The following is a 24242-nucleotide window of genomic DNA, read 5'->3' on the forward strand; positions in this document are numbered from 1 at the left end:
AGCTGCAGAACGTCAGGAGCGAACTACGATGGGTCACCAAGGACTAACACGGGATCTAGAACTAAACTACACTGTAAGTGTTTTGGGGGATATTTTGAGTTTTGGAAATGAGCCGAACTATGTGCAGCACTTAAACTTCGTAAGAAAATATAACAAACATTAATATTACTTGTATTTACAGAAAAAAGGGGATAAACAAGGGACCACTTTATTTTACACATCAGCAATTAATCATTTAAAAAAAACTTAATGTATTTTATTTACTATTTTATTTTTTGGTTCCTCAGCAACAACAATAATGTAAAAAAACAAAACAAAAAAAAAAAAAACTATAGTAAAATAAATGAAATATTAGGCCATTATGCCATTGTTTCTTCCTTGATGGTAATGATCATGTAATTATTATTATTATTATTATTATAATTATTAAAAAGGTACTTAGTATTTTTTTAAAAAGTGTGTAATTTAGTAGTCTTAAACAGTCAAACATATTTTATTGATACCCTGTATACAGTAAATACATAAAGTGTATTTACATGTATTCAGTGTATGTAATCTAAAGGTTAACAAGAGCTGACTAAAATCCTCCATTAACGTCTCTGCGACCCCAAACTAAATGAATGTGTCATCTTTTAATTATATTTCAAAGCAATGCTCATAAATTAAAACATAAAGAAATTACTAAAAGGTATGAAGTATTAAAGTGAACAAACAATGTTACGTTTGTTTTTGGAGTCATTTAAGTTCTCTAGGACCCCAAACTGGGCATTAGGGTTCAAATTTGAGGAATTTAAATCCAAAATAGGAGTTGGTTTATAGTTAGAAACAGTGTTAAAAACCCTTTACATTTTAACTTTCACAGGAGTGAAAGTTGGTGTGTACCAGTGTATCTAATCAACGTGTCATCTGTGTATCCTTTGTCATCACTATCTGGATTCAGCAAATTTCCCACTGAGCCCTGAGGATAACGGCTCACTTGGACAGATCCGACGCACCTCTTTTGAGAGTTGTGCAGGGCCGATGTGGTTGGGCTTAAAGGGTCCAAAGAGAAAAATGCAAATCCAAAACCAAACAACAGAGAGGAAGCACAAATTGAAGTCACTGACTCTTTGTGAATGATGCAAATCCAGTCCATGAAAACAGTAAATAACCATCTAACCCTACAATTACAGGTCTAATATACAGACAAGGAAGTGTTCAGATATTTAACGTGAGTAAAAGTACTAATGCCACACTGGTACAAGTACAAGTCTTCCTTTCAAACTGTCATTTTCTCAAGCAAACGTGCCAAATATTTGGTTCAATCAGCTTTTCAGATGTGAAGATTTAATGTTTTTTGTTCTTATATATCACTGAATATATTTGGGGTTAGAGCTGTAACAGGTTTTGTTTGTCACTATTTTCTGACATTTTACAGATAATCATTTTTAGTTGCAGCCCCAGAATATTCTGCTTCCTCGATCAATACATCAATTGTTTGGTTTGCAAAACACGAGAAACTAGTGTATAAAAAGCGTTTGTACGTAGTCTTTAAATTTTGCTTTTGTTTCACCATCATGTTTTCAAGGTTAGAAACAGGCTTGAGTTCTGACATATACTCACTGAAAAAAGAATCTAGTGTTTCATCTATAAATCAGTCAAGTAAATCAAAAATCTTTAAATATTTGTAATTAAGCAATCCTATCGTTACATTTGTTGGGTGACTCCTGGCCTCTGACACCAGACCGGAGCTCGATGGACATGGACTGCAAAATGAAAATGTTTTTTTTCGAGGGCCACCATCTGCTCTCAGAACGCACACTCATCATCTGACCTGTCACAATTGATCTTAGTGCAACAATTGATGATAAAGGCTTCGAGTGTGTGGAAACCTTTGGTTTAGGAACCTTGAAAGTGCTTGAATTTTACTCTTAAAAGGCTGAACAAACACAAGACTGCTGGCTGGTTTGATATTTAAACAATGACTCTTCATATGTTTTGTTTGTAAAAACTTCCCTATGAAATGTAATAAAGTCTAAAGTAGAGGGAAATGTAAATACTCAAGTAAAGTTTCCACCTAACCTGCATGTTATCCAATTTTGGGAGGAAACGACTCAGACATGTGGAGGATGTGCAAACAGGAAAAAAACAGCTGACCACACTGGGTTTAAACACAGGATATATTTGCTGTAAAGTGACAAACTAACTATTGAGCCAGTCAAATATTCTTTGCATGATCTTCAATTTATGTACTTGCCCAAAAGAAAATCTATGATGTAATGCCACAAGGCAAAAACCTGTCTGAAGGGGTAAGTAAGAAAAGAAAAAAAAAATCTGATTATAGATCCTTAAAATGGTGGTGCAATGCTTTTTTTTTCTTTTTACCTCTGCATATTAAAATAACCCAAAACAGAAGCTTTAATCAGTTTTTAAATTTTTTTTTTACATCTACCTAACAAGACCATTAAACATGTCATCATGCCGTAATAAATGCTTGCAGGGATCGGTGCTCGCCACAGGGAGTCACTGTTGTCTGAGCAGTCTGGGTTTGGGTCAAGCTTATGCGTGTTGATGCCTCTGTGTGTGGGCAGGAGAGGTTGAGTCAGGCTCTATATTTACACTTTATAGAAATGTGTGTGTGTCGCAGAAAACATGTGTGAGCTCTGAGGGGCAGTCTGTGCTGTGACTTTCTCAGCGGGACACAGAAACCACAATATCCAAACACTGTGGCTGCTCTGCCCTGCCCCAAACCATGTGGGTGTGCTGTGTAGGAGATAAATGAGGAGCCAAGTTTTAGTTATAAACATGTTTCTCTCTCAGGCAGAAAAATAATACTCCACGCTGCTGTTTGTGAGCAGGTTCACAGTGTGCATTTACACTAGAAAAACGTTTGCTTTCTCTTTGAGCAGTTTAACTTATGGTGTTATTCCAAGTTTGCAGCTGCAGTACAGTACATGGCCAAAAGTATATGGACATGCAAACATTGCACCCACATTTGATTAATATGATGCTACAACGTCCTCCACTCTATTAGTTTCAGACTTTTCACCAGATTTAGGACCCTGGCTGCAGGGATTTTTTTCCCATTCTGCAACAAGAGAATTAGTGAGATCCAACACCGAGGTTGGGCGATAAGGTCTGGCTCACAGTCAACATTCAGGTTCACTCGGCAAGTCAAGTTCTTCCACACCAAACTGGGTCATAGCATTAAGATTTTACTTCATTGGAAGAAAGGGTCCAGGCCAAACTATGACACACACAGTATGTATGTGAACAATGATGTTCTTTTACTTTTGGGCACATGATATCACCTACAAAATGAAAAAGTACATTGATTTCTTGAGTATACTATGAAAATTGGTGTGTACATTATTTTTGTAGTATGCAGAAGTACAAAAAACGTCTGATTTTTTAACCCACCATGGTAAAATAAAACTATAACAAAAAAATTATAAAATGGACTTACTTGCATAGCTGCAAGCTAGTATAACCACTTCACATTTGAAAGGGCAGTGAAGCTTACTAGCATCTAATTTAGCATGGGAGTGCATAATTTTAAAGGCTTCAAATTATAAGCTTTCCTCTCAGTCTGTTGTACTTTTCACTGGGCTCGAGTGTAACATCACTGAAAGTGAAATTCCGGTGTAAAATCATCTCAGGGTCTTTTTAGGCAAATTTGGTCATCAAATAAGCCATCGAGACAATTCTTTTTCATGTAGGAACTATTAACGTCTTGTTTTAACCACTAATACTGCTCCAAATAACCAAACCTCTGCAGAAGCATGATAAGAGTCCCTACACATTAACAGAAGCAACAACAAAGTATGTGAACACAGAGTTTATTAAAAGAGTGTTTTGAAAGACTTACCAACTGGCTCCAGTACCAGCAGCTCCATTCAAGTTGTTTACCAAATACAATCCTGGTATGGTAAAATCCTGCTCTGGTAAACTTAGGCAGAGGGATTACTGGGTCTGCAGCAAACCACAAAGTTTACTTGTTCTGCTGGAATAAATCATTAGTGGGCTCCTTCCTTTTGGATTGTGTTACTGATTAACTGAATAGAGCAGCTGGTACAGGGGCCAGTAGGTAAGTCTTTAAAAACACGAGAGTTAATAAACTCCGGGTTCACTAATTACATTGTTGGTGCTTCATTTTATGTGTTTGGACTCTTACCATGCTACTGCAGAGGTTTGGTCTTATTTTGAGCAGGATTAGTGGTTAAAAAAGATGTTTAAATGCGTTCAATTCGCCGCCCCGAGCTTCAGTGTTAGCTGCGGCAGGCTGTTAGAAAACCGGAAAATCTACGTTAATAGTTCATACACGAAAAAAATAATCTTGATGGCTTATTTGATGACCTATTTTGCCTAAAAAGACCCTGGGATGATTTTAAACCGGAATTTCACTTTAACCAGCAAAACTGTAGCTCTTTGGCTCCATCCCCTGATGTTTAACTGACCTGAGCACCCGTCTGAGAAGTGATTGTTTGTATGACTAAAACTCGAGATGGAAAGTTTTGAGATAGAAATAAACAGAAAATGTTTCAGACGATGAAGAGAGATCAAGACAGAGAGAAACAGAAATGGAAAAAGGTCAAGAGAAAGATAAGCAAAGCGAAAAAGCAGGTAATAGATCAAACAGATCTATATAGATTTGACTGATGTTTTGCATCAGTCAAAACAGTGACCTGGTCTTATTTTCCTTGTCATCCTGCCCCTCCCCGCTGTCTCTCAGGGGTCAGCAGCTTAATGACTGGCTGATACCAGACAGTGCAAATCCCTCACAGTGTCTTTATCTGTCTCTTTCTTCCAGGATCTCCAACCAGGCGAAGAGGACAGCAGATAATCTTCATAAACACAGACTTGCCCACTGCCACTGAAAACTAAGCAAACTAAAAACTAATCCCATCATGTTTGGAAACAATAACAGCTTTCTGTGAAGCCAACATCTGCAGAAAATGTTCAGCATTTAACCGAAACCACCAAGAAGCAGGCATCCATAAACTCTCTACTGTTCTCTATCAGTACCCTAACAGGTTAAAGCACAATACATCTCCATATTTATCTTACCATATCAGTTAATTTTATCATCAAATCGAAATATAATTTGTACAGAAACTTAAGAACTGTTCAAATAAAGTGAGATACTCTTACGCTTGTTTTTGCTGCAGAAAATACTCATTTTACTTGGACTTTTAGAAGGAGGTGAGTTGTGTTGCAATAACAGTATATTCTTCAGATTATTCTTAAACATTTTATTTATTTTTTTGAGGACTTTGAAGACTGAAACAGCTGCTTTAGAAGGACATTTGTTAATTTTGAAACAGCTGCTTTAGAAGGACATTTGTCAACTCTGAAAAAAACTGGTTTGGAAGGACATTTGTTAACTCTGAAAAAAATGGTTTAGAAGGACATTTGTTAACTCTGAAAAACATGCTTTAGAAGGACAATTGTTAAATTTGAAGCAGCTGCTTTAGAAGGACATTTGTTAATTTTGAAACAGCTGCTTTAGAAAGACATTTGTTAACTCTAAAAGAAACTGCTTTAGAAGGACATTTGTTAAGTCTGAAACAGCTGCTTTAGAAGGACATTTGTTGAGTCTGAAACAGCTGCTTTAGAAGGAAATTTGTTGTGTCTGAAACAGCTGCTTTAGAAAGACAATTGTTGAGTCTGAAACAGCTGCTTTAGAAGGACATTTGTTGTGTCTGAAACAGCTGCTTTAGAAGGACATTTGTTAATTCTGAAACAGCTGCTTTAGAAGGATATTTGTTGAGTCTGAAACAGCTGCTTTAGAAGGACATTTGTTAATTCTGAAACAGCTGCTTCAGAAGGATATTTGTTGAGTCTGAAACAGCTGCTTTAGAAGTACATTTGTTAAGTCTGAAACAGCAGCTTTAGAAGGATATTTGTTGAGTCTGAAACAGCTGCTTTAAAAGGACATTTGTTAACTCTGAAACAGCTGCTTTAGAAGGACATTTGTTGCGTCTGAAACAGCAGCTTTAGAAGGACATTTGTTAAGTCTGAAACAGCTGCTTTAGAAGTATATTTGTTAACTTTGAAACAGCTGCTTTAGAAGGAAATTTGTTGAGTCTGAAACAGCTGCTTTAGAAGGACATTTGTTAAGTCTGAAACAGCTGCTTTAGAAGGACATTTGTTAAGTCTGAAACAGCTGCGTTAGAAGTACATTTGTTAACTCTGAAACAGCTGCTTTAGAAGGACATTTGTTGAGTCTGAAACAGCTGCTTTAGAATGACATTTGTTGAGTCTGAAACAGCTGCTTTAGAAGGACATGTGTTGAGTCTGAAACAGCTGCTTTAGAAGGACATTTGTTAAGTCTGAAACAGCTGCTTTAGAAGGACATTTGTTGAGTCTGAAACAGCTGCTTTAGAAGGACATGTGTTGAGTCTGAAACAGCTGCATTAGAAGGACATTTGTTAACTCTGAAACAGCTGCTTTAGAAGGACATTTGTTGAGTCTGAAACAGCTGCTTTAGAAGGATATGTGTTGAGTCTGAAACAGCTGCTTTAGAAGGACATTTGTCAACTCTGAAACAGCTGCTTTAGAAGGACATTTGTTGAGTCTGAAACAGCTGCTTTAGAAGGACATTTGTTGAGTCTGAAACAGCTGCTTTAGAAGGACATTTGTCAACTCTGAAACAGCTGCTTTAGAAGGACATTTGTTGAGTCTGAAACAGCTGCTTTAGAAGGACATTTGTTGAGTCTGAAACAGCTGCTTTAGAAGGACATTTGTCAACTCTGAAACAGCTGCTTTAGAAGGACATTTGTTGAGTCTGAAACAGCTGCTTTAGCAGGACATTTGTTGAGTCTAAAACAGCTGCTTTAGAAGGACATTTGTTGAGTCTGAAACAGCTGCTTTAGAAGGACATTTGTTAAGTCTGAAACAGCTGCTTTAGAAGGACATTTGTTAAGTCTGAAACAGCTGCGTTAGAAGGACATTTGTTAACTTTAAAACAGCTGCTTTAGAAGGACATTTGTTGAGTCTGAAACAGCTGCTTTTAGAATCACATGTGTTGAGTCTGAAACAGCTGCGTTAGAAGGACATTTGTTAACTCTGAAACAGCTGCTTTAGAAGGACATTCTTTTTTTAAATTGACATATATTTTAGGAATTCACTTGACGAAAGAAACTGTTCTGATTACACTTTTTTTCGATATTGGCAAAACTCCACTGTTCATCACTGATTTATATTTATTTCTGTCTATGAAAATATGAATTTCTACATGCAACAATTTGCAATCTGGGATTCTGGGATTGTATTACTTGTTTTGGTAGGGGGATTATAATGTTTTTCTTGTTTTAATGTTAGGATTTCCATATATCTTCAGGAAGATGTTGCAATAAATCAAGATGGTTCTATGCATTACTGGCTTCATCTGTTACTAGTAAATGCGAACAATTAAATGTTATACACGTTTCTATTTGCCCTAATCATTTTTTAAATACTAGCTTTATGTAGCTTGCCATGCTAGCAGGGTGGCTCTATAGATGGACATGTTGACTGGTCCACCAGACTGAAATATCTCAACAACTATTAATTTAGTTTATTTCGTTTATTTGATTCAGGGATAATGTACAAAATTCATTGGTTACAAAGTGAAAAAAAGATGATTAAAAAACATGCACACGCACGCGCACACACACACACACACACACACACACACACACACACACACACACACTGCATAAAATAAATTGGTATCATGGAAGTTATGACCATATACAGAAATACTGAGTACAGATTGATAAATTCTGAATTAGTGCTGACAAGACTGATTTCTTAATATCCATTTTTTTATGAGAAAGCACAGAAATCTGTAACATTTTTCAGAATGCTTGGGAGAGTGTTCCATGCTTTAGTAGCTCTAAAGGAGAAGGCAGATTGCGCCAATGAAGTGCAGAGATGGACAAATTCCTTCACAGGTGGTGGAGCAGCATTATGAATTATTTTGTGCATAGGGTGCATATAAGAATACAATTTGAGATTATCAAGGCTAAGCATATTATACTGGCCCAGTATGACACAGTGGTGGCATTGCATTGATCTTTTGTCTAAAACTTTAATTACTTGTTTGTGGAGTGATCTAATGGATTTTAAGGCAGTCTTGTTAGCCTGGGACCACCATAATCATAGCATTTACATAAGTCATAGAAGTATCAACTGTTAAGGAATTTTGAATGTGTCGAAAAATTAGCTATGTCATAGTTCAATGTATTACCCAACTTTTTAATGTGTTTTTTAAAAATGAGTGTGGAATCTAAGGTCACTCCCAGTTATTTAAACTTATCAACATTTTTTAGCATTTACCATCCACATATATGTTTGGAATTGGAAGTATTGCCATGAAATTTAGGGAAGACATTAAAGATTCCCATAGGATAAATCTTACCAACTTTGGTCATCCCCAGACTTTAGGTTAAATTCTTCACTTATTTAGGAACAAATGTTTATTTATGCCCTGAGATGAACTGGTAAAATAAATCTGCAGACGTTTAAAGCTCCAAGATGCTATATCCTCTAACTTTAACTCTCCTCTGACCTTCCTCTAGTGCCCTCAAGGGGTCAACATTGTAATTTCCCCAATGGTTTACAAGTAAATACCTGCAAAACTATTAATATTCAGCCTCAGTTTGTTTTTAGTGATGATTAATGGGTTTTAGCTAGACTAATTTGATGAACACAGTAAACACTATACCTGTGAAACAGCGGCAGATTAGCTGACCCATTCTCGCTCTCAACTCGTCACATATATACTGTAGGTGCTTGGTGTCATGTGTTAAACACTCTGCGTACCCCTGCGAGTAGAGGTGTACCCTTCAACGTGTATGTTAAGGTAACAAAACTGCTTGGTTATGTTTAGGAAAAGATTATGGTTGGGTTAAAATAAGTCAACATTGATTTTTGGTTTCACATGGGACACAAACAGAGGTCTCATGAGTAAGTTCTGTCTCTGGACTCCTTTTTTTTGCTGCTCTGAATACTACGCCATCTCACAGCACCACAGTCGAAGGCGGGTGCGTCTCATACGGACAATAAAAGGTGCCTTGTGCATCAGTTTCAGACACCAGGACCACTGACCAAGCTGCCGTATTTGACGAGTGAAGAGTGAGACAGGTTGTTTTTGTTTTTTCATTGTGAGCATATTAGCATGCTGACTCTTGCACTTACACGGAGCTGCTACTGTGGCTGCAGACTCTAAGCTTTGTTTCTTTGTCATTGTAAAAAAACATATTGCCGGTACAGTTGACAGCTGTTTCAGCCAACAAAGACCACATCCCAAATAAGGCGACAGAACGTGACAGTAACGTTTTCAAGGTGACATGTTTTAAAGGGATTATTTCATGGCAGAGACTTCCTTTTTTTCCTGTGGGTTTCAGGAGATTGACAGTAAACAGAATGACATAATGCATGCACTGATTTTAAAAAAAAAAGAAGAAAAAAGAATCCATTCAGGCAAAATTAAATACCCTGGAAACTCTGACAAAAGCAAATTAAAACGTCATGTTTACTCTGATGGAAGATGTGGCCCAGAGAGTATTTCAGAGTCAGTTTTCACATTATAAAAGAGCTTTGATATTTCCAACGGTAATATTCTGATATTATGTGCATATGTAATGGGTATTACTGGGTTCTAGGTGGGAGTCAGTCACGTCTTTGTGCACCGAGTCACTTTGATCCTGAGCTAAACCTCAGAATCCAACTGTTTCAAGAAGGAATGCAGCATGAGCAGAGCACACACACATGCCATCAAACACACCACCAACCCCCATTACAGCAGATCATCACATCACATGTCCACACAGACAAACACACAGAGCAGCTGTAGCTAAGTTTAGCCTCCATCAGGTCATGTTGGAGAGAGACACACAGCTGGTGTTTTAACAACCATATGAGAGGATCTGACATTGTGTGGGAAAGATTAAAAACACTCTGCAGTTTCAAAAAGGTGTGATTCTTGTTTTCCTTTTTGCAAGTAGGCCTGTTTGCTGAATTTTGAACTAGTGTAACCTTTCCATAAAACAGACACATATGCAGTGGTGGAACAAGTATTCATCCTTTACTGAAATAAGAGTACTAATGCTCTACTACAAGTAAAAGTCCAGTATTTATCACCTTACTTAGGTAAAAGTATGTAAGTATTATCAGTGAAATGATCAAAGCATGAAAAGTAAAAGCACTGATTATGTTGCCTGTCAGTGTTTTCCTGTTATATCTGATGTTTCTGGATTTATATCACTGCTGCTCTAATGTGTGTGTGGCATTTTTCAGCTGTAGATGTTCAGGGTTGTGCTAATTGTTGAGTAGTTTATGCATTATATTCTATAAGATCATCATGTATGTAGCGTCGCTGTCCTGTGTCCATGTATCTCTAAAAATGTTTTCAGCTTTGTGCTGCTGATGCATTTTCCAGCTGATCCAAGACCTCATTTATCTCAAGAAGAAAGAGAATGTTCTCAACACATGAATGAAAACTTCATCCTTCAGTTTATCACAAACATTCACCATCAACACATCTGGAAATACGTGGTTTTCACTGGACAGGAAGGGAAATAATATTCCAATCCAAAATGTAGCAGAAGTATAAAGTTGCATAAAATGGAAATTCTCGAGTAAAGTACCTTGAATTTGTGCTTGAATAGAATTGTTAAGTAAATCTACCAGTACCCATATACACAGTCTTCTAACTCACTTCAAAATTTACACTGCATGAACTTGTAAGTGCGCGATAAAGCAATTTTGTTTGCATATTGATGTGCATGTATCAGAAGTACAGTAGCTCAACATTAAATTACACAACCATAAACACAGTGCACAACTTGTAGCCTGATATCGAAAACAAATCCTCATTATCACTCCTACAAGCACCAGCCTCCATTCCTCTGCATAAAAATAATAGCGTCACTTCAATCAGTGTGATTTTAAAGCTGCCTAGGTCACAATAAGGTTAAATGCCTCCCAGAAGGTCACAGATTACTTTAATACCAAAAGGCTATGTGCTAAGTTTGACACTAGTAAAATCTCTTGACAGCTTGGCAAAACTTCCTCTGGTTTTGATATGTACCTCCACCGAACTGTGTCTGTGTTTCTATTCCTGTCGCCATGGCGATGAGGGCACAGATAGGTGCCGTAGCAACCGTGCACTGGAATCTTGTTCCGTAGACTGGGGCAGCTGTATTTACCGATGAGTTCATCCGCCGGGATAGATACTAAAATCCTGCCAGGCTCCCTCTGTGCATGTGTGTCCGCGGTGTTGATCCACGCTTCTGCTCGCTCGCCCCGGTTGGTGTGTATGTTGGACGCATGTATTCAGGTGATACTCCCTCCTGGACGCAAAGGAAAAGGGCAGCAGACAAGCACAAAGCCAACAGAGCTGGGACATCACAGGAAGAGACAGGAGGCTTTGGGACAGACCGCAGTTAAAGGGCCAACAAGGGGTGGGGGTTTGGGTTGTGTGGTTGTAGGGGGCAGTTTTTAACCTTCCTATCATGGTGTCATATGCCCGCCACCGCAGACAGAGAAGGACAAAAACATAGATGGAGAGACCTCAACAAAGGACACACACTTACTCTCTTTCCCTCTCAGATCTCCTGTCTTTTCCCATCCTTTTCTGCTCTTTGCACTATCTTGTTCTCCTCCTGATGTCTGATTCTCTTTCTGTCAAAACGTCTTTAGTGCAGCTTGTCGGCTACATCTTTTTTGACAACACTCATTGCTGATTTGCCTGCGCTTCTTCCTCTTGCTTCCCTCTCACCGCTGCTTCCTTGATCCTTCTGTGACTAAGCTTTTTCTAATCCTCTTTTTGAACTGTTTCTCAGAAGTTTTCTCTCTCCAATCTCTTATCCTCTCACCTCCGGGATGGATAGCTACTCCCTCCTCTACAGTTCATCCCACAGAACTGGACTTCTCTCCGGCTTCCAGCGCCTGCGCTCTCAGAGACGCATGTGTGATGTTGTCCTAGAGGCCGGCGGTGTATTTTTCCCTTGTCATCGCGCCCTTTTGGCCAGCTCCAGCGAGTATTTTTGGGCTCTGTTTGGAGAGACTACCGCAGAGAGATTAGCGGGTTCCATTAGCCTCCCGGCACTAAAACCTGGGGGTTTAGACGCCATTCTGGACTTCCTTTATTCTGGCTGGCTAAGCGTTTCTCCGCCTACACTTCCTGTCACCTTGGAGGCAGCCAGGTACTTGCAGGTGGAGACAGCCGTGTCAATATGTGAGCGTTTTATGACCGATGGCTTAAATGCTGAGAATTGCTGTTGCTATGCTAACCTGGCAGAGCATCACACCCTTTCAGATGCACTTGAAGCTGCCAATCAAACCATCGCTATGGAGATGAGGACATTGCTGCAGGAAAGCAGGGACAACCTTCTTAGGCTGAATATCCAATCACTGATGGCGGTGCTGGATACTGACGAGATACCTGGTGTCAAGGAGGTGGAGCTCACAAAGCTGGCTCTGGATTGGCTGGATGAGAATGGGCCCCTCCCTCTGTTGAAATCGAATCTTCTGCTGAGTCGTCTGCGCTTCGGATTGGTCGCCCCCTCTGACCTCACTAATATTAGCCATGCCCACAAGGCAATGGCCACACCCCTCATTAGAAGTCAGCTGACTCGGGCGTTGGAGTACCACAGGCTGGGTTCAGCTCAACCAATCAGACAGAGCAAACAGTCGACACTCAGAGCATCGCCCAATCGTGTGCTGCTTGTCGGTGGAGGGTCTAGTCCTGATTGGCCAGACCAGCAGATGCTGGCATTTGATCTTAGAAGCAGGAGATTTTCATCCTTCAGCTCCAGCATCCCGCTGCGACTGAGAAATCACTGTGTGTGCTCAGTGGGAGGTTACCTCTTTGTGATCGGAGGAGAAGAGGTGAAAGAGGGAGACGAGGATGGGAAAAAGTCGGTCACTGTGGCAACATCCAACCAGGTGTGGCGCTACGATCCTCGCTTCGACTGCTGGGAGACGGTGGAGTCCATGCTGGAGAGGCGGGAGCAGTTAACCTGCTGCGTGGTGGAGGATGCTATTTATGCCATCGGGGGACGACACACACGACCAGACTCCAATGCACACACCTCTTTAGCTTCTGTTGAGTTTTACGACATGGCCACAGGAGTATGGAGGAGAGGAGTAACAATGCCTCGGCCCCTTTATGGCCACGCCTCTGCTGTGCTCGATAGCAGCATCTATGTGTCAGGTGGTCTCCCTGGCAACCAGAGTGGCAGTAACCATGGCGATAACCACAGGGAGAACAGCAGAGAAGTCCTGTCCTGGGACCTCAAAGGCAGAGTTTGGGAGAAGCGAGCGTCCATGTCCATTGCCAGGTTCAGTCACCGCCTGGCAACCGCCCACGGCCACATCTACGCCTTGTTGGGAATGTACGAGCCTTTTTGCGATATCGAGAAATACAATTCGCAGGCAGACCACTGGACCCGCCTTCGACCACTTCTCATTGGCTCCTTCAACTACGGGATGGTGTCAATGCCATCTGGGAATCTGCTGGTGTTTGGAGGGAGGAGATGGAGCGACGGACAGGAGGTGATAGTGAAGAGTGTGTTGGAGTATGAAACAAAGAAGGATCGCTGGAGAGAGATCTGTCAGCTCCCCAGACCTCTCACTGGGACTGAGAGCACACTGCTGCCTCTACCAGACTAAAGTGCACATACTGAAAGAAAACCTTAAAATGAAAGTGAGACAATTTCACTACAGGTGCAACATAGTCTCTAAAAGTTGAGAACTGAGCACACATGGTTGAAATAGAACCAGGAGATGGTTAGCTGAGTTTAACATAAAGCACATAACTTTTTGTAAATCCCTTTGATTAAAAAAACAAGATTGTGTTTATATGTGAGTTTTAAAATTGCTTGCAGGCTGATTTTGGTACCTTTGTGCAAAACTAGGACCTGGAGAACAAAGGGTCCTAAGGATCCTAAGTCATTTGGCAACAGCATAAAAATAACAACATAGGAACCCTTTTCCCCAAAAGGGTTCCTATGTTCTCCAGTTGCATAAGCGTCTGCCTTCACAGATTTAATTCAGCATTTTGTGAGGGCTAGAGGTAACGGTTAGGTTCAGGGTTAAGGGGTAGTGCAAGGGTCTACATACGCCTATTCACATCGTTTTCCCCCTGCTTCAAGTCTTTATGCTAAGTTAAGCTACTCTACCACTACTTGTAGGAGTATATTGACATAGGTACAATTATTCTGTTTCATGTCGAGGGTTAGATGAGAAGATCAATATCACACTCATGTCTGTGCACTTAATATGAAGCTAGAACCACCAGGAGAAGGTTAGTGCGTAGTATGAAGCACAAGACAAACATGTTACTTTTTCAGCTCAGTATCGATGTAACATGGCAATTAGAGAGCTTAAGGTGTTTGTAATATTTGTCGCCCTTTAAAGAGCTAGTTTTCCCCCCATTTCGTAGTCTGCTACTGATCTAAGCTAACCGTCTCTTGTTCTAGCTATGCGTCAGCGCCAAGTTATGTCTTGTTACAAAATTACACTCAATGCTAAATTGGCATTTTATGTTATATTTAGGTTTTTAAAGTACTTGTCTGAATACTGAATGATCTGACAGAGAAAAATCATTTTTTGCCACGTCTTTTTGGTCATTTTTACTTTAATCTGCTACAGTTATTGAGATCTAATGACAATCGACCTCTTGTGAGAATTGTTATATGTTGTTTTGACAATGGATTTGTGTGACCGAATGTGACAATGTTGTAAGAGGATAAATAAAACAAGAGCTAAGGAGGGAGATAAAGGGTATTTGGTGTAGAGGAGAGGTAAGGAGATACAGTGGGACGAACGTAATTCCTCAACAAATGAGTTTTCAGGTGGATGTTGAGCCACACGGAGGAGGAGGCCATCAACGCATAAGAGGCAATAGAGAATAAGTCAAAACAGGAGATAAGGCGATGAAGGTGGAGGAGGACATCTTTGAAAACAATAGCAAAGCTAAGCTGAATATTTTATATAAGATAAAAGCTTGATGCATGTGACATTCCTGTTTATTTATTAGTGATGAATAATTTAAGTTATCTATAAGATAAATACATAAATAGAAGCAAACCGAGGATATCCAGTGACCTTTTTTCAGTCTTGTTTTTTCATCTGCACTGACAGCCAAATGGAAATTGTATGTTAAAGCTGCAGATATTAAAAACATAAGAAGGAAATCATATGCATGATTTGTAATGTAATAGGTAGGTTACCTGCTGGAGTTCATTATTCATGGATTTTTTGTTCATACTTTTTAATTTAATCCGGAATCTGTCTGCATAAGCAGCATCATGGTTGATGTTAATACTGGACTCAAAATGAATTGGGTGTCTTATTATATCTTAAAAATGATTATTTGCAATACAAACATGTTAATTTTTGTTGCATGGATATGGAAGCTGTTCAAAACCGATTTAAAAAACTGACTTTTCAGTTGCCTATATAATGTACATATTTTTAAAGCATTATATAATTAAACATTCTAATTGGTTATTGTTATTATTATAGAAAGAGCAAATAAACTGTGAAACAACATCACGAACCACTGAAAAATTCTGCAAACAATTGTACATTTATTCAATTACCATTAAGCACCAAAAAGACTGAATCGCAAAGGTGATGAACTTTGGTGTGTCTGTTCATTTTATCTCTATTTGAATAACCTGAGTCATTAGAGCAAAGTAGCATCTTATGCAAAAACAAACAACAAATACACCTTTATCCAAATGACCACACTTTATTGATCCACTCTTCTTCTTCCGACAGAACAAGTAGAATAATAAATAAATAAATACTGTTTATTTCACCATAATTTATAGATTGAACATTAAACAATCTTACTCGACCCTCCATAAAAACCCTGATGGAATTAGAGATTATTATCCAAGACACTTAGTTTGCACTCCATAAAGAGAGATCTACTGTATCTAGATATTTCAAACACGGAAAACAGAAAAGGAATATTGTGTTTATCTACAACAAAGACATGCTACCATAACCAACCACGGGCAGCAGGATAGAAAGAACACTCAAACTGTGTAATAAAGTGTGTGTTTATTGTGCATGTCTCTGTGTATTAGTGTGTGAGATTGCTTTCATAGTTTTGTGCAGTGTCTCTGAGTATTAAGTCATTTGGCAGCAGCGTACAAATAACAAACTTATATATTTGTATTAGATCCATATTTCAAATCCTATGCAAATATATCCTCATATTCTCTATGTGGCATGCAGGACACAGAGCGCAAAATGGTCTCTGAGGAAAAAATCACCCTTAAAACGTTTATATATTGTTACATAAAATATAATCAATCTGGGATGTTTGGAAAGATTTATTTGCTTATTACTTAGATTCGTTTTTTGTGTGCTTTTTATAATGCTTTTCTTTGGCTACCAAAGCAAACCTTCCACTTGTTGTTGACTCATACACTTAAGTAATGGCCACTGAAAATCAAAGGAAAAATGAAATAAAATGGAAACGTGTGCCGAACTAATTACCAAGAATCCAGTCTTTTTCCCCTTGAAAGTATTTCTTATGTATACAATAACATGTTCTCTGCACTTATGGTGCAAATTTTAAAAGTAAATAATTTAAGCAGAACTGCATATAAGGCAAACACCAGTTTAAGATTTTTATGACTGCAATGAATTAATGAGCTCTAGGCAGCTGTCAAATGTCGAACTAAATGAAAGGGCTCGCTGGAGGTAAAGTCATACTGACAGTGAAAATGAAGAGACATCATGACAGGGAAACTGGCATCATATCAGTGCAAGGATCACAAAATATCACAACGTGGGCCCCTAAATGCTAAATCACTTGCCGTTTTGAAAACAGTGTTTAAGGTGTTTTAAGGGTGGATTTTTCGTTTAAATGGTTCCTGTTCAGGGAGGTGTGCATACTTCAGGTCAAGCCCAGCACTGAACAGTATGTTTTTCTACCAAAACCAGCACAAACAAAAGTCTCTAAAACTAAAACTGACACTAGTCGATTTAAAAAAAAAAAAGACCTGTTCTAATTGTTCTCTGCTGTAACACTCACTGTACAGAAAATATCATCATAGACATCAAGTACAAGGCTTGATGGAATACATTGTATGTCACATGGTGGCTATAAGACTGTCTATGAGACAATGTGCGGTGAGTGTAAACATGGCACAACAAGCAGGATGAATTACTGTGGCATAATGGCGGCGCGTGAAGATATTATCCAGAGGCCTCTATTCATGTCAGGAGGAACAAACTGATGAAAGTATTTATATAGCACAAAAGCAAACATGGAATACTTAAGTATCAGTTTATCGTCCGCCCCCGAGCCAGCTGGAGTGGCATAACCAATCAGTTTGTAGATTGACGTGACATGAGGGCCACACAGGCGTCTCCTCAGAGAGCTGTTATGTTGCACCTGTACACTGCGGCTGCTCAAATTGTATCAGGATGTGGAAGTCAAGTAGTCCCTACTCTCCCCTCTCTTGACAAGGTCCATCACTGACCACAACCCTGACGCTTCAAAACGTCCGCTGCTGTTTGTTTCATCTCTTTTCAGAACACGTGTGTATGTGTGTGTGTTTTTTTTTTACTCGTCAGACATGGGTCTCGATGTAGGAGTGTGTGTGAGAGAGCGAGGGGGTGAGGGGTGGGCCGGGGTCTGATTCAACGGTCGAGTCTGGCTCCTGAGAGAACAGTTCCTGATAGGCTCTCTTCCACTCCTGGAACTCTGCCGACGACAGCTGGGGATTGGTCAACAGCCTGTCAATCAGCGCTAGCTCCCCCTCCCTGTCCTATGGGTGGGGATGCAGAAACACAGGAGGGGGGGGGGGGGTGTCACTTTTTTATTTTTAGAATTTAAACCACTAAACTTTTAAAAACGCAGGCACACGTGAAGCAAGATACACACTTAACGGGATACACTAAGTTTGGGGGAGAATTTGTTTCACTGAAACCATCCATGGGTTTTTTGTTCTGGAGAGTTGAACTACTCTAATGCTAAATTATAAGAAAGTAACAAAGATGATAAAGGGTTAAGAAGTTGTAACAACTGACATTAATGATGATTAATCCTTTTTGGATGTTTTCATTAGATATGAGCCATTAATGAGAACAATATTTGGGTTGGGTATTATCAAAATAGTTGCCGGTTAATTTTATCAACGAACTGATTAATCATCTAATTATTTCAGCTGGGTATTCTCATTTATAACAGAGCATCATATTGTATATTTATATTATATACATATATATATATATATATATATATATATATATATGGAAGCAGAAATAAACTGATTGCAATTTTTTTTTCATTCAATTATCTCAAAACACAAGTTAATATTTTTTATTTATTTTGATCTATCTAGAGGCCATGCCGTCGAGCAATGTGGTGTAATGTGGTTAATCCAGCTGTCATGTGCATCTACTGTAGTAGTAATTGACATTAAATGCATTCAAACAAAGATATAGAAACCACATCTCTAATCTGATATAGTAAAAGAGCTTGATTTTGGGTGTTTGCGACTCAAATGTACCATTCAGAAATGATTCCTTCAATTTTTTTCCATCAAACTACCATATAATGGTTATATGTTCTGTACTTATTTTGAACATAATCCAATAAATCCAAAATAAACACTATAAGTAACAAGGACATTATATTTTGTGTTCTCGTGAAGAAATTTAAGTAAAGATATTGCACGTCCATTCTCAGCTTCCGTACATATATAAGCTCTTTGTATGTTTTGTGTGTGAAAGAGCAGTAAATGTACTCCACCACTAGACTGAAGCACGTTGGCTCAGTTTAATTTTGACACAGAAAAGATACTGAGAAAATATGACTTTGTTGTTTCCACAGCAACCACTGTGGATAAGTCGCTGCTGCCTGAACACACACACACAACCTGATAACTTGTAAACAGCAGTTTAAGGTCTTCACACGGACGACTTTGGTGTCTACTCTCTGCTCTCATTATTTGACTGAGGTAGGTTTCATCCAAACTCCCCACAAACAACTTGGTGTATTCCTTTAAGAATAGACGCCAGACAGGGAACAAACATGTAAGCTCCTCCACCTCCACCTCCACCTCCACCCAGACTGCACCAGCACACACGTGCAGCCAAAGCCACAGACCCTCGTAAAAACACACTACCGTAGCGACAGAGACCCTCATGCTCTTGCCAACCATGCCCGCCGACGTACATCGAGAAAGCAACAAAGATACAAACACCATGAAGAAAAAAAAAAAGAAACAGCCACAGCAAAAGAGCCACTCAAAGGCACCCAGCCCAGAAACATAACCACTGCTCGTATAGCACAAAGCCACAGATGGCTGCTTGACAAAGCTCTCAAACCAAACCGAGGACACAGACGGGGACAGATGACGGCACTGCAACTAACAAGACAGAGACAGAGACAGAGACAGAGACAGAGACAGAGTGTGTGTGTGTGTGTGTGTGTGTGTGTGTTCACCAGGGTCAGATGGTGTGTAACATCTAAAAATGCACAAAAGTATCCCTCTACAATAAATAAAAGGAGTACTTTTTTGATCATTTCCCTGTTTAAATGTGGTTAGTGCATTTGTGTGTGAATGCGGGCCAAGAAAAATACAGTATGACAAAGGTAATTCTTTCAGTGCACACAAAAAGGTTTTTAATCAGCAAATGACGAGATTTCAGTTAAAAAAAAATGTGAAAGCCTCATATCTTCTGCCATGATATGAGAGAGACATGAGGTGAATTGCAATTCAAAGTTAAAATCCTTAAGATTTTCATGAAATTGACTACGGTTCAGCCAGTTTATGTTTTTATGTTCAGGAATTACCTCATTCATGTTGGGCTAGTAAATTCATCAACTCACTTGCACAGGCAAATGGTGACATCTTTTTTTTTTTTCTGAAACTGATTATGGAAGTAGCTAAGAGTGAACCATCTCTCTGTTGAGAGCTGCGCAGGTGCAGTACCGAACAGGCGCTCACGGGAAAATGGTGGCACTAAAGAAAGTTTATGAGCTGAAGCACAAGCGAGCATTTCAATCCATGAAATTGTTTTTTAGTTGGGGGATGTGAGATAAAGCAGCATGTAATCCATTCTTACCTCCACCAGGGAGGTTATGGTTGCAGCTAAGTGTGTCTGTTTGTCAGCAGGATTACAGAAAAACTACTGGTTCAATTTTCATGAAACATGGTGGAAGGGCGCAGCAACACGGAGGAGCACAATACATTTTGGAGTAGATCCAACTCACGGAGCAGATACAAAAAAAATATTTATTTTTCGTTCACATTGGGAGACAACACGGCATTTGTGCTGTGTTCATGTGGGGTACAGGAATAATCGGAAAAAGTAGTTCAGACTGGAACTGATCAGGTCTGCGCTCTCCGAGTGCCCTTTTAGTATAAGTAGTAAGATAGTGCCAGAGCAAACAAAGCATTTCCTACTGCTGCTACTTCACAGTAAAAAGTTTTCACCTGGCAAAACACAGCCTGCTGTTTTTCATGTTTTGCAATGTGCAAAAATGTGTCTGCAAAACAAGACATTTTAAGCACTTTTCAGCTTTATAGATAATGGAGGTTTCAATTATTTTGTTTAGTTTGTTTGGCTGTACTGTAAACAAAAGCACCAGTTCTTGTTATATTTCTGATAAAGTAGCCATGCAACAAGTGTGTTGTTTTAAAAAGCACTTGTTGATACCATCAAGATGAAGATCTTAAGGATTATAACTTTAATTAATAAATAATTAAAAAAAAAAAACATTACTGGAAAAAAATGTTTATTATGAAATACAAAAATCAAGAAAACTGTCTCATAAAAAAATGAAATCTCCTGAATTCTTGGATTGGTATACTAGTGTTTTTATGTGTTCATGATAGCAAATCTATACCTGTATATTTCCTGCACGTGTGTCTTTGTGCACGAACCAACCTTCAGCGTGGAGGTCAGTATGCGGAGGCGGTGCAGACGCTCGTTGAGCTGAGGGTCGGCGGCACGTCGTAGGAAGGACTGCCTGCACTCTGATTGACCTTTGGTGTCCGACCCACGACCCAGGGGACACACCCCACCCGACTCACACGCACGGAACAGGTCGCCCAGGGATGCACCCTCGCTGCCGCCTTCACAGAAAGACAGTTACACACTTAATGAGGAAGCCTCCGAACTCCATAACCCACCGGCGGGTTTGAGAAGAATGTTTTCTTTACCAAATGGCCAATTATTGATTATTGTTTACTGTCAGATTATCAACTTTACCACCGGTCCTTGAATGCATCATGTTTTACGTGGGAAAAGGAACCGAATCTAAGCCTAAAAATTAACCGTTTGCAAGAACCAGATCCTGTAAAAAAAAAAAAAACTTAAGTTATGCACTCTTCTATGCAACAAGGAAGTCATGAGTGACTCAGCTGAGAGCAACAGTGATGGGATAAAAATTTAGTGAAATTCCGACTCTTTACACAGAGCAGAGAGGACAGGAGATATAAAAATGAAAGCAGTTAAACATATTTAGTATGTGGAGCCTTTTTTTCCAACACTGGTAACACTTGTGTGCACTTGGAAAAATAGATTTTTCTGTTTTGTTTTGATTTATGGCATTTTACGTTTAACAAAGGCATTTCTAGCCATGATTGTGCTGTTTCCATAGAGGTGTTAGAATGTATAATGCAGTGAAAAATGAGCCCACAGTGTCAAAATGTGACAGAACAAATAAAATAAAAACACGCTCAGAAAGTTTGGGGTTCAAAGGGTTAAATCCTCCTTTGCCCTTTCATTGACTGCTGTCAAATGATTGGGAGCTAAAGGCTAAAGAGCTGTCAAAAAATCGGATTACACTGAGTTTTATTTCAGAGCCACCACTGGAGGACAGCCGCACACACCTCCACACTTCCACTTCACAATATACTGACTTGTATTATTAATGTTGATAAATCCTGCTCTCTCCTTCCCTTCAGCCTCAGGGATGTCCTCCCCACTTTGGCAGTTTTATTTCCTTCTCTTGACGGATTAAATGAGAATTTATATGGTTATCCTATTTCATTGTTTACTATTTTTGTTTGGCACTTTTCTTTCCATGTGTCGCTGGGCTCACCTTGGCAACCAGTGCACCGTGGTCTCATTAGCCTCATTGGATCGCCGTATTATTAGAGTGTGTGTTACACTACTCCATACTCGTGATGATTTAAATGGAAATGTGTCTGCCTGAGAGCCTTTTTATTTCTGGCACATGACGTCAATGTCTTCACCTTCAAAAAAAAGCTCTCTGGTGGCTGCCATTCAATGGGAGACACAGTTTCTCTTTTCTGTTCTAACCTTGTAGAAGGCCATTTAAGTCTATGTTAAATAAATGAGTACATAAATGTGCATATGAAATAAAGAAATAAGTATGGATATGGAATAAATCCTGAAATAAATAAATGCAACAGTAAAAATATAAATGAGTCAATGATAATTCAAATAAATAAATAGGTATTTAAAAATGACATGTTTAAATTTGTAATTCATAACTTCAGAATCAAACTTAATTCATTATTTGTCATAATTGTCATATGCCATATGTCAGATGTCATATTTCTATAGTAATTTGTTTCAGGGGGCTTTTATTTTCTATTGCCATAAAATATAAGTTGATTTAATTAATTCAATAAACTTAATTTATTCTTTATATACATATATTTATGGCATAATTTAATTATTTCAGGATTCATTGTCAGGATCAAATGTATTTATTTCATAGCCATATTTATTTATGTATTGATGAAGGCTCCATGTATTCTGTCTCCTCTTGTATGATTGCACGTGTCTCACAGTAAATTCATTTCCCTGCCTAAACTCACCATTGTGTGTTTGCTGTTCTTCTTTCGCAGGGGCCGTGAGGAGTGTGTGTAGGTTGCTGTCTCGTGGCAGTGTGAAGCTGCGGGGTTTCCCTCCCTGGGTTGCCATAGGAATCAGCCTCTGCATCGCCATAGGCAACGGGACATTCCTCTGTGCAGGAAGAGTATAAACGGCTCCGGCCATCATAGTGCTGCTGCCGCCGCCCGGACCGGGCTCAGCAAAGACGGCGTCCTCTGTAACGTCAAGACAAGGAATAATAAACACTTTGCATTTTATGAGCAACTATTGACCACATCTTTCATTTTTAACAGAAAATCTAATACACAAATACACTTGCAACAGGCATGAATTAAAAGATATAACAATAAAATAGCATAGAAACAACTATGCACTATCCAACCTAAACCTCTCTATTGATACATTTGGTGCAGAATCGTAAGAATGACTAACATAATGTTTTTAAAAAGGACATATTCTGCTCATTTCAGCCTCATCCTTGCATTTTGAGTTTTTACTAGGATATGTTTACATGCTTTAATGTTCAAAAAACACATCATTTGTCTCAGTCAGTCTGTCTGAATATACCTATTCACCGTCTGTCTGAAACACTCTGCTTTAGCGCCTGTCTCTTTAAGACCTCCTCCTGAAAAAGCCAAGTCCGCTCTGATTGGTCAGCATTTATAAATCTTCTGCATCTGCGATCTTAATGTCTCTTTGCTGTCTGTCATTGCAGTCGGGAGAATGACTATAACGGAGTAAAGCGGCACTTTCTACCATGAATAATCACCAACGAGGCTTTAAAAAAAAAAAAAAAAACACAACCGGGCATGTTTCAGTAGAGAAATGAACATCTGCAACCAAGAGGACAGCTTTCCCTGACATATGTAGCTACATGTAGTAGTGTTTGGAATGCAATCACTGCAGTAACGGTTTGTACACTTGAGCCGACAGGGAAAAACCTTTGGACAGTGTGTTGTTGCATTATGTAGTCATCAGCTGGTTGGCTCCACAAAGCATCTGGTATATCTGTGGGTTACCTAGTGGTCCAGTTTGAAGGTAGTGCAGTCCAGCCTCCGTCAACGGGGTCTCGATCAGATCCTGCCAGGAACGTCTCTGAGATGAAGAAGAGCGGCCTGGAGACCCCGTATCACTGCTGCCCCCTGCAGGACTGGATCGATACTACAGATGTGAGAACAGATATGACAACACAGGATCAGGAATCAGGAAGTAACAACAAGAACTTTTGCAACATGGTCATACAAGCACATAAAGCCAACATTGTAATCCGTACAGGTTAGTTGCATGAATATAACATGACTTTATACATGCTTACATATTTTTGGGTGAGTTTTCTGATCAACCAGATGTTAGACAGGTTGTGGATTATATGTATTTTATAGAGCTCTGAGCTGATTAGTCGTCTAATCAAACATAATGATGATTTA

General features: G+C 39.2%; 3 protein-coding genes across 4 annotated transcripts in view; 2 read left to right on the forward strand and 1 right to left on the reverse strand.

Moving 5' to 3' along the window:
• Nucleotides 1-7464, forward strand: part of smpx (small muscle protein X-linked) — a 17396-nt gene extending 9932 nt beyond the window's left edge. For both annotated transcript variants that reach the window (XM_083936012.1, XM_083936013.1), the window contains exons 4-5: nucleotides 1-73; nucleotides 4790-7464. The exon at nucleotides 1-73 is cut by the window's left edge and continues 103 nt beyond it. In XM_083936012.1, the coding sequence (XP_083792138.1) occupies nucleotides 1-47 (47 nt within the window). In that variant the 3' untranslated portion in view covers nucleotides 48-73; nucleotides 4790-7464. The remainder of the gene's footprint in view (nucleotides 74-4789) is intronic.
• A 4386-nt stretch (nucleotides 7465-11850) lies between these two features.
• Nucleotides 11851-13762, forward strand: klhl34 (kelch-like family member 34; the record flags this gene model as incomplete). Its single annotated transcript, XM_083936611.1, has 1 exon — nucleotides 11851-13762. The coding sequence occupies one exon, from the start codon at nucleotides 11851-11853 to the stop codon at nucleotides 13639-13641; it is 1791 nt and encodes a 596-aa protein (XP_083792737.1). The 3' UTR covers nucleotides 13642-13762.
• Nucleotides 13763-17567: 3805 nt separating this feature from the next.
• Nucleotides 17568-24242, reverse strand: part of cnksr2a (connector enhancer of kinase suppressor of Ras 2a) — a gene marked incomplete at both ends in the record, with an annotated part of 58301 nt that continues 51626 nt past the window's right edge. Inside the window, 4 exons of the mRNA XM_083935731.1 lie at nucleotides 17568-17765; nucleotides 20896-21083; nucleotides 22800-23030; nucleotides 23835-23976. Coding sequence (XP_083791857.1) covers nucleotides 17568-17765; nucleotides 20896-21083; nucleotides 22800-23030; nucleotides 23835-23976 — 759 coding nt within the window. The remainder of the gene's footprint in view (nucleotides 17766-20895; nucleotides 21084-22799; nucleotides 23031-23834; nucleotides 23977-24242) is intronic.

Source organism: Echiichthys vipera (assembly GCF_963691815.1).
Source record: "Echiichthys vipera genome assembly, chromosome: 21".
Lineage (NCBI taxonomy): Eukaryota > Metazoa > Chordata > Actinopteri > Perciformes > Trachinidae > Echiichthys > Echiichthys vipera.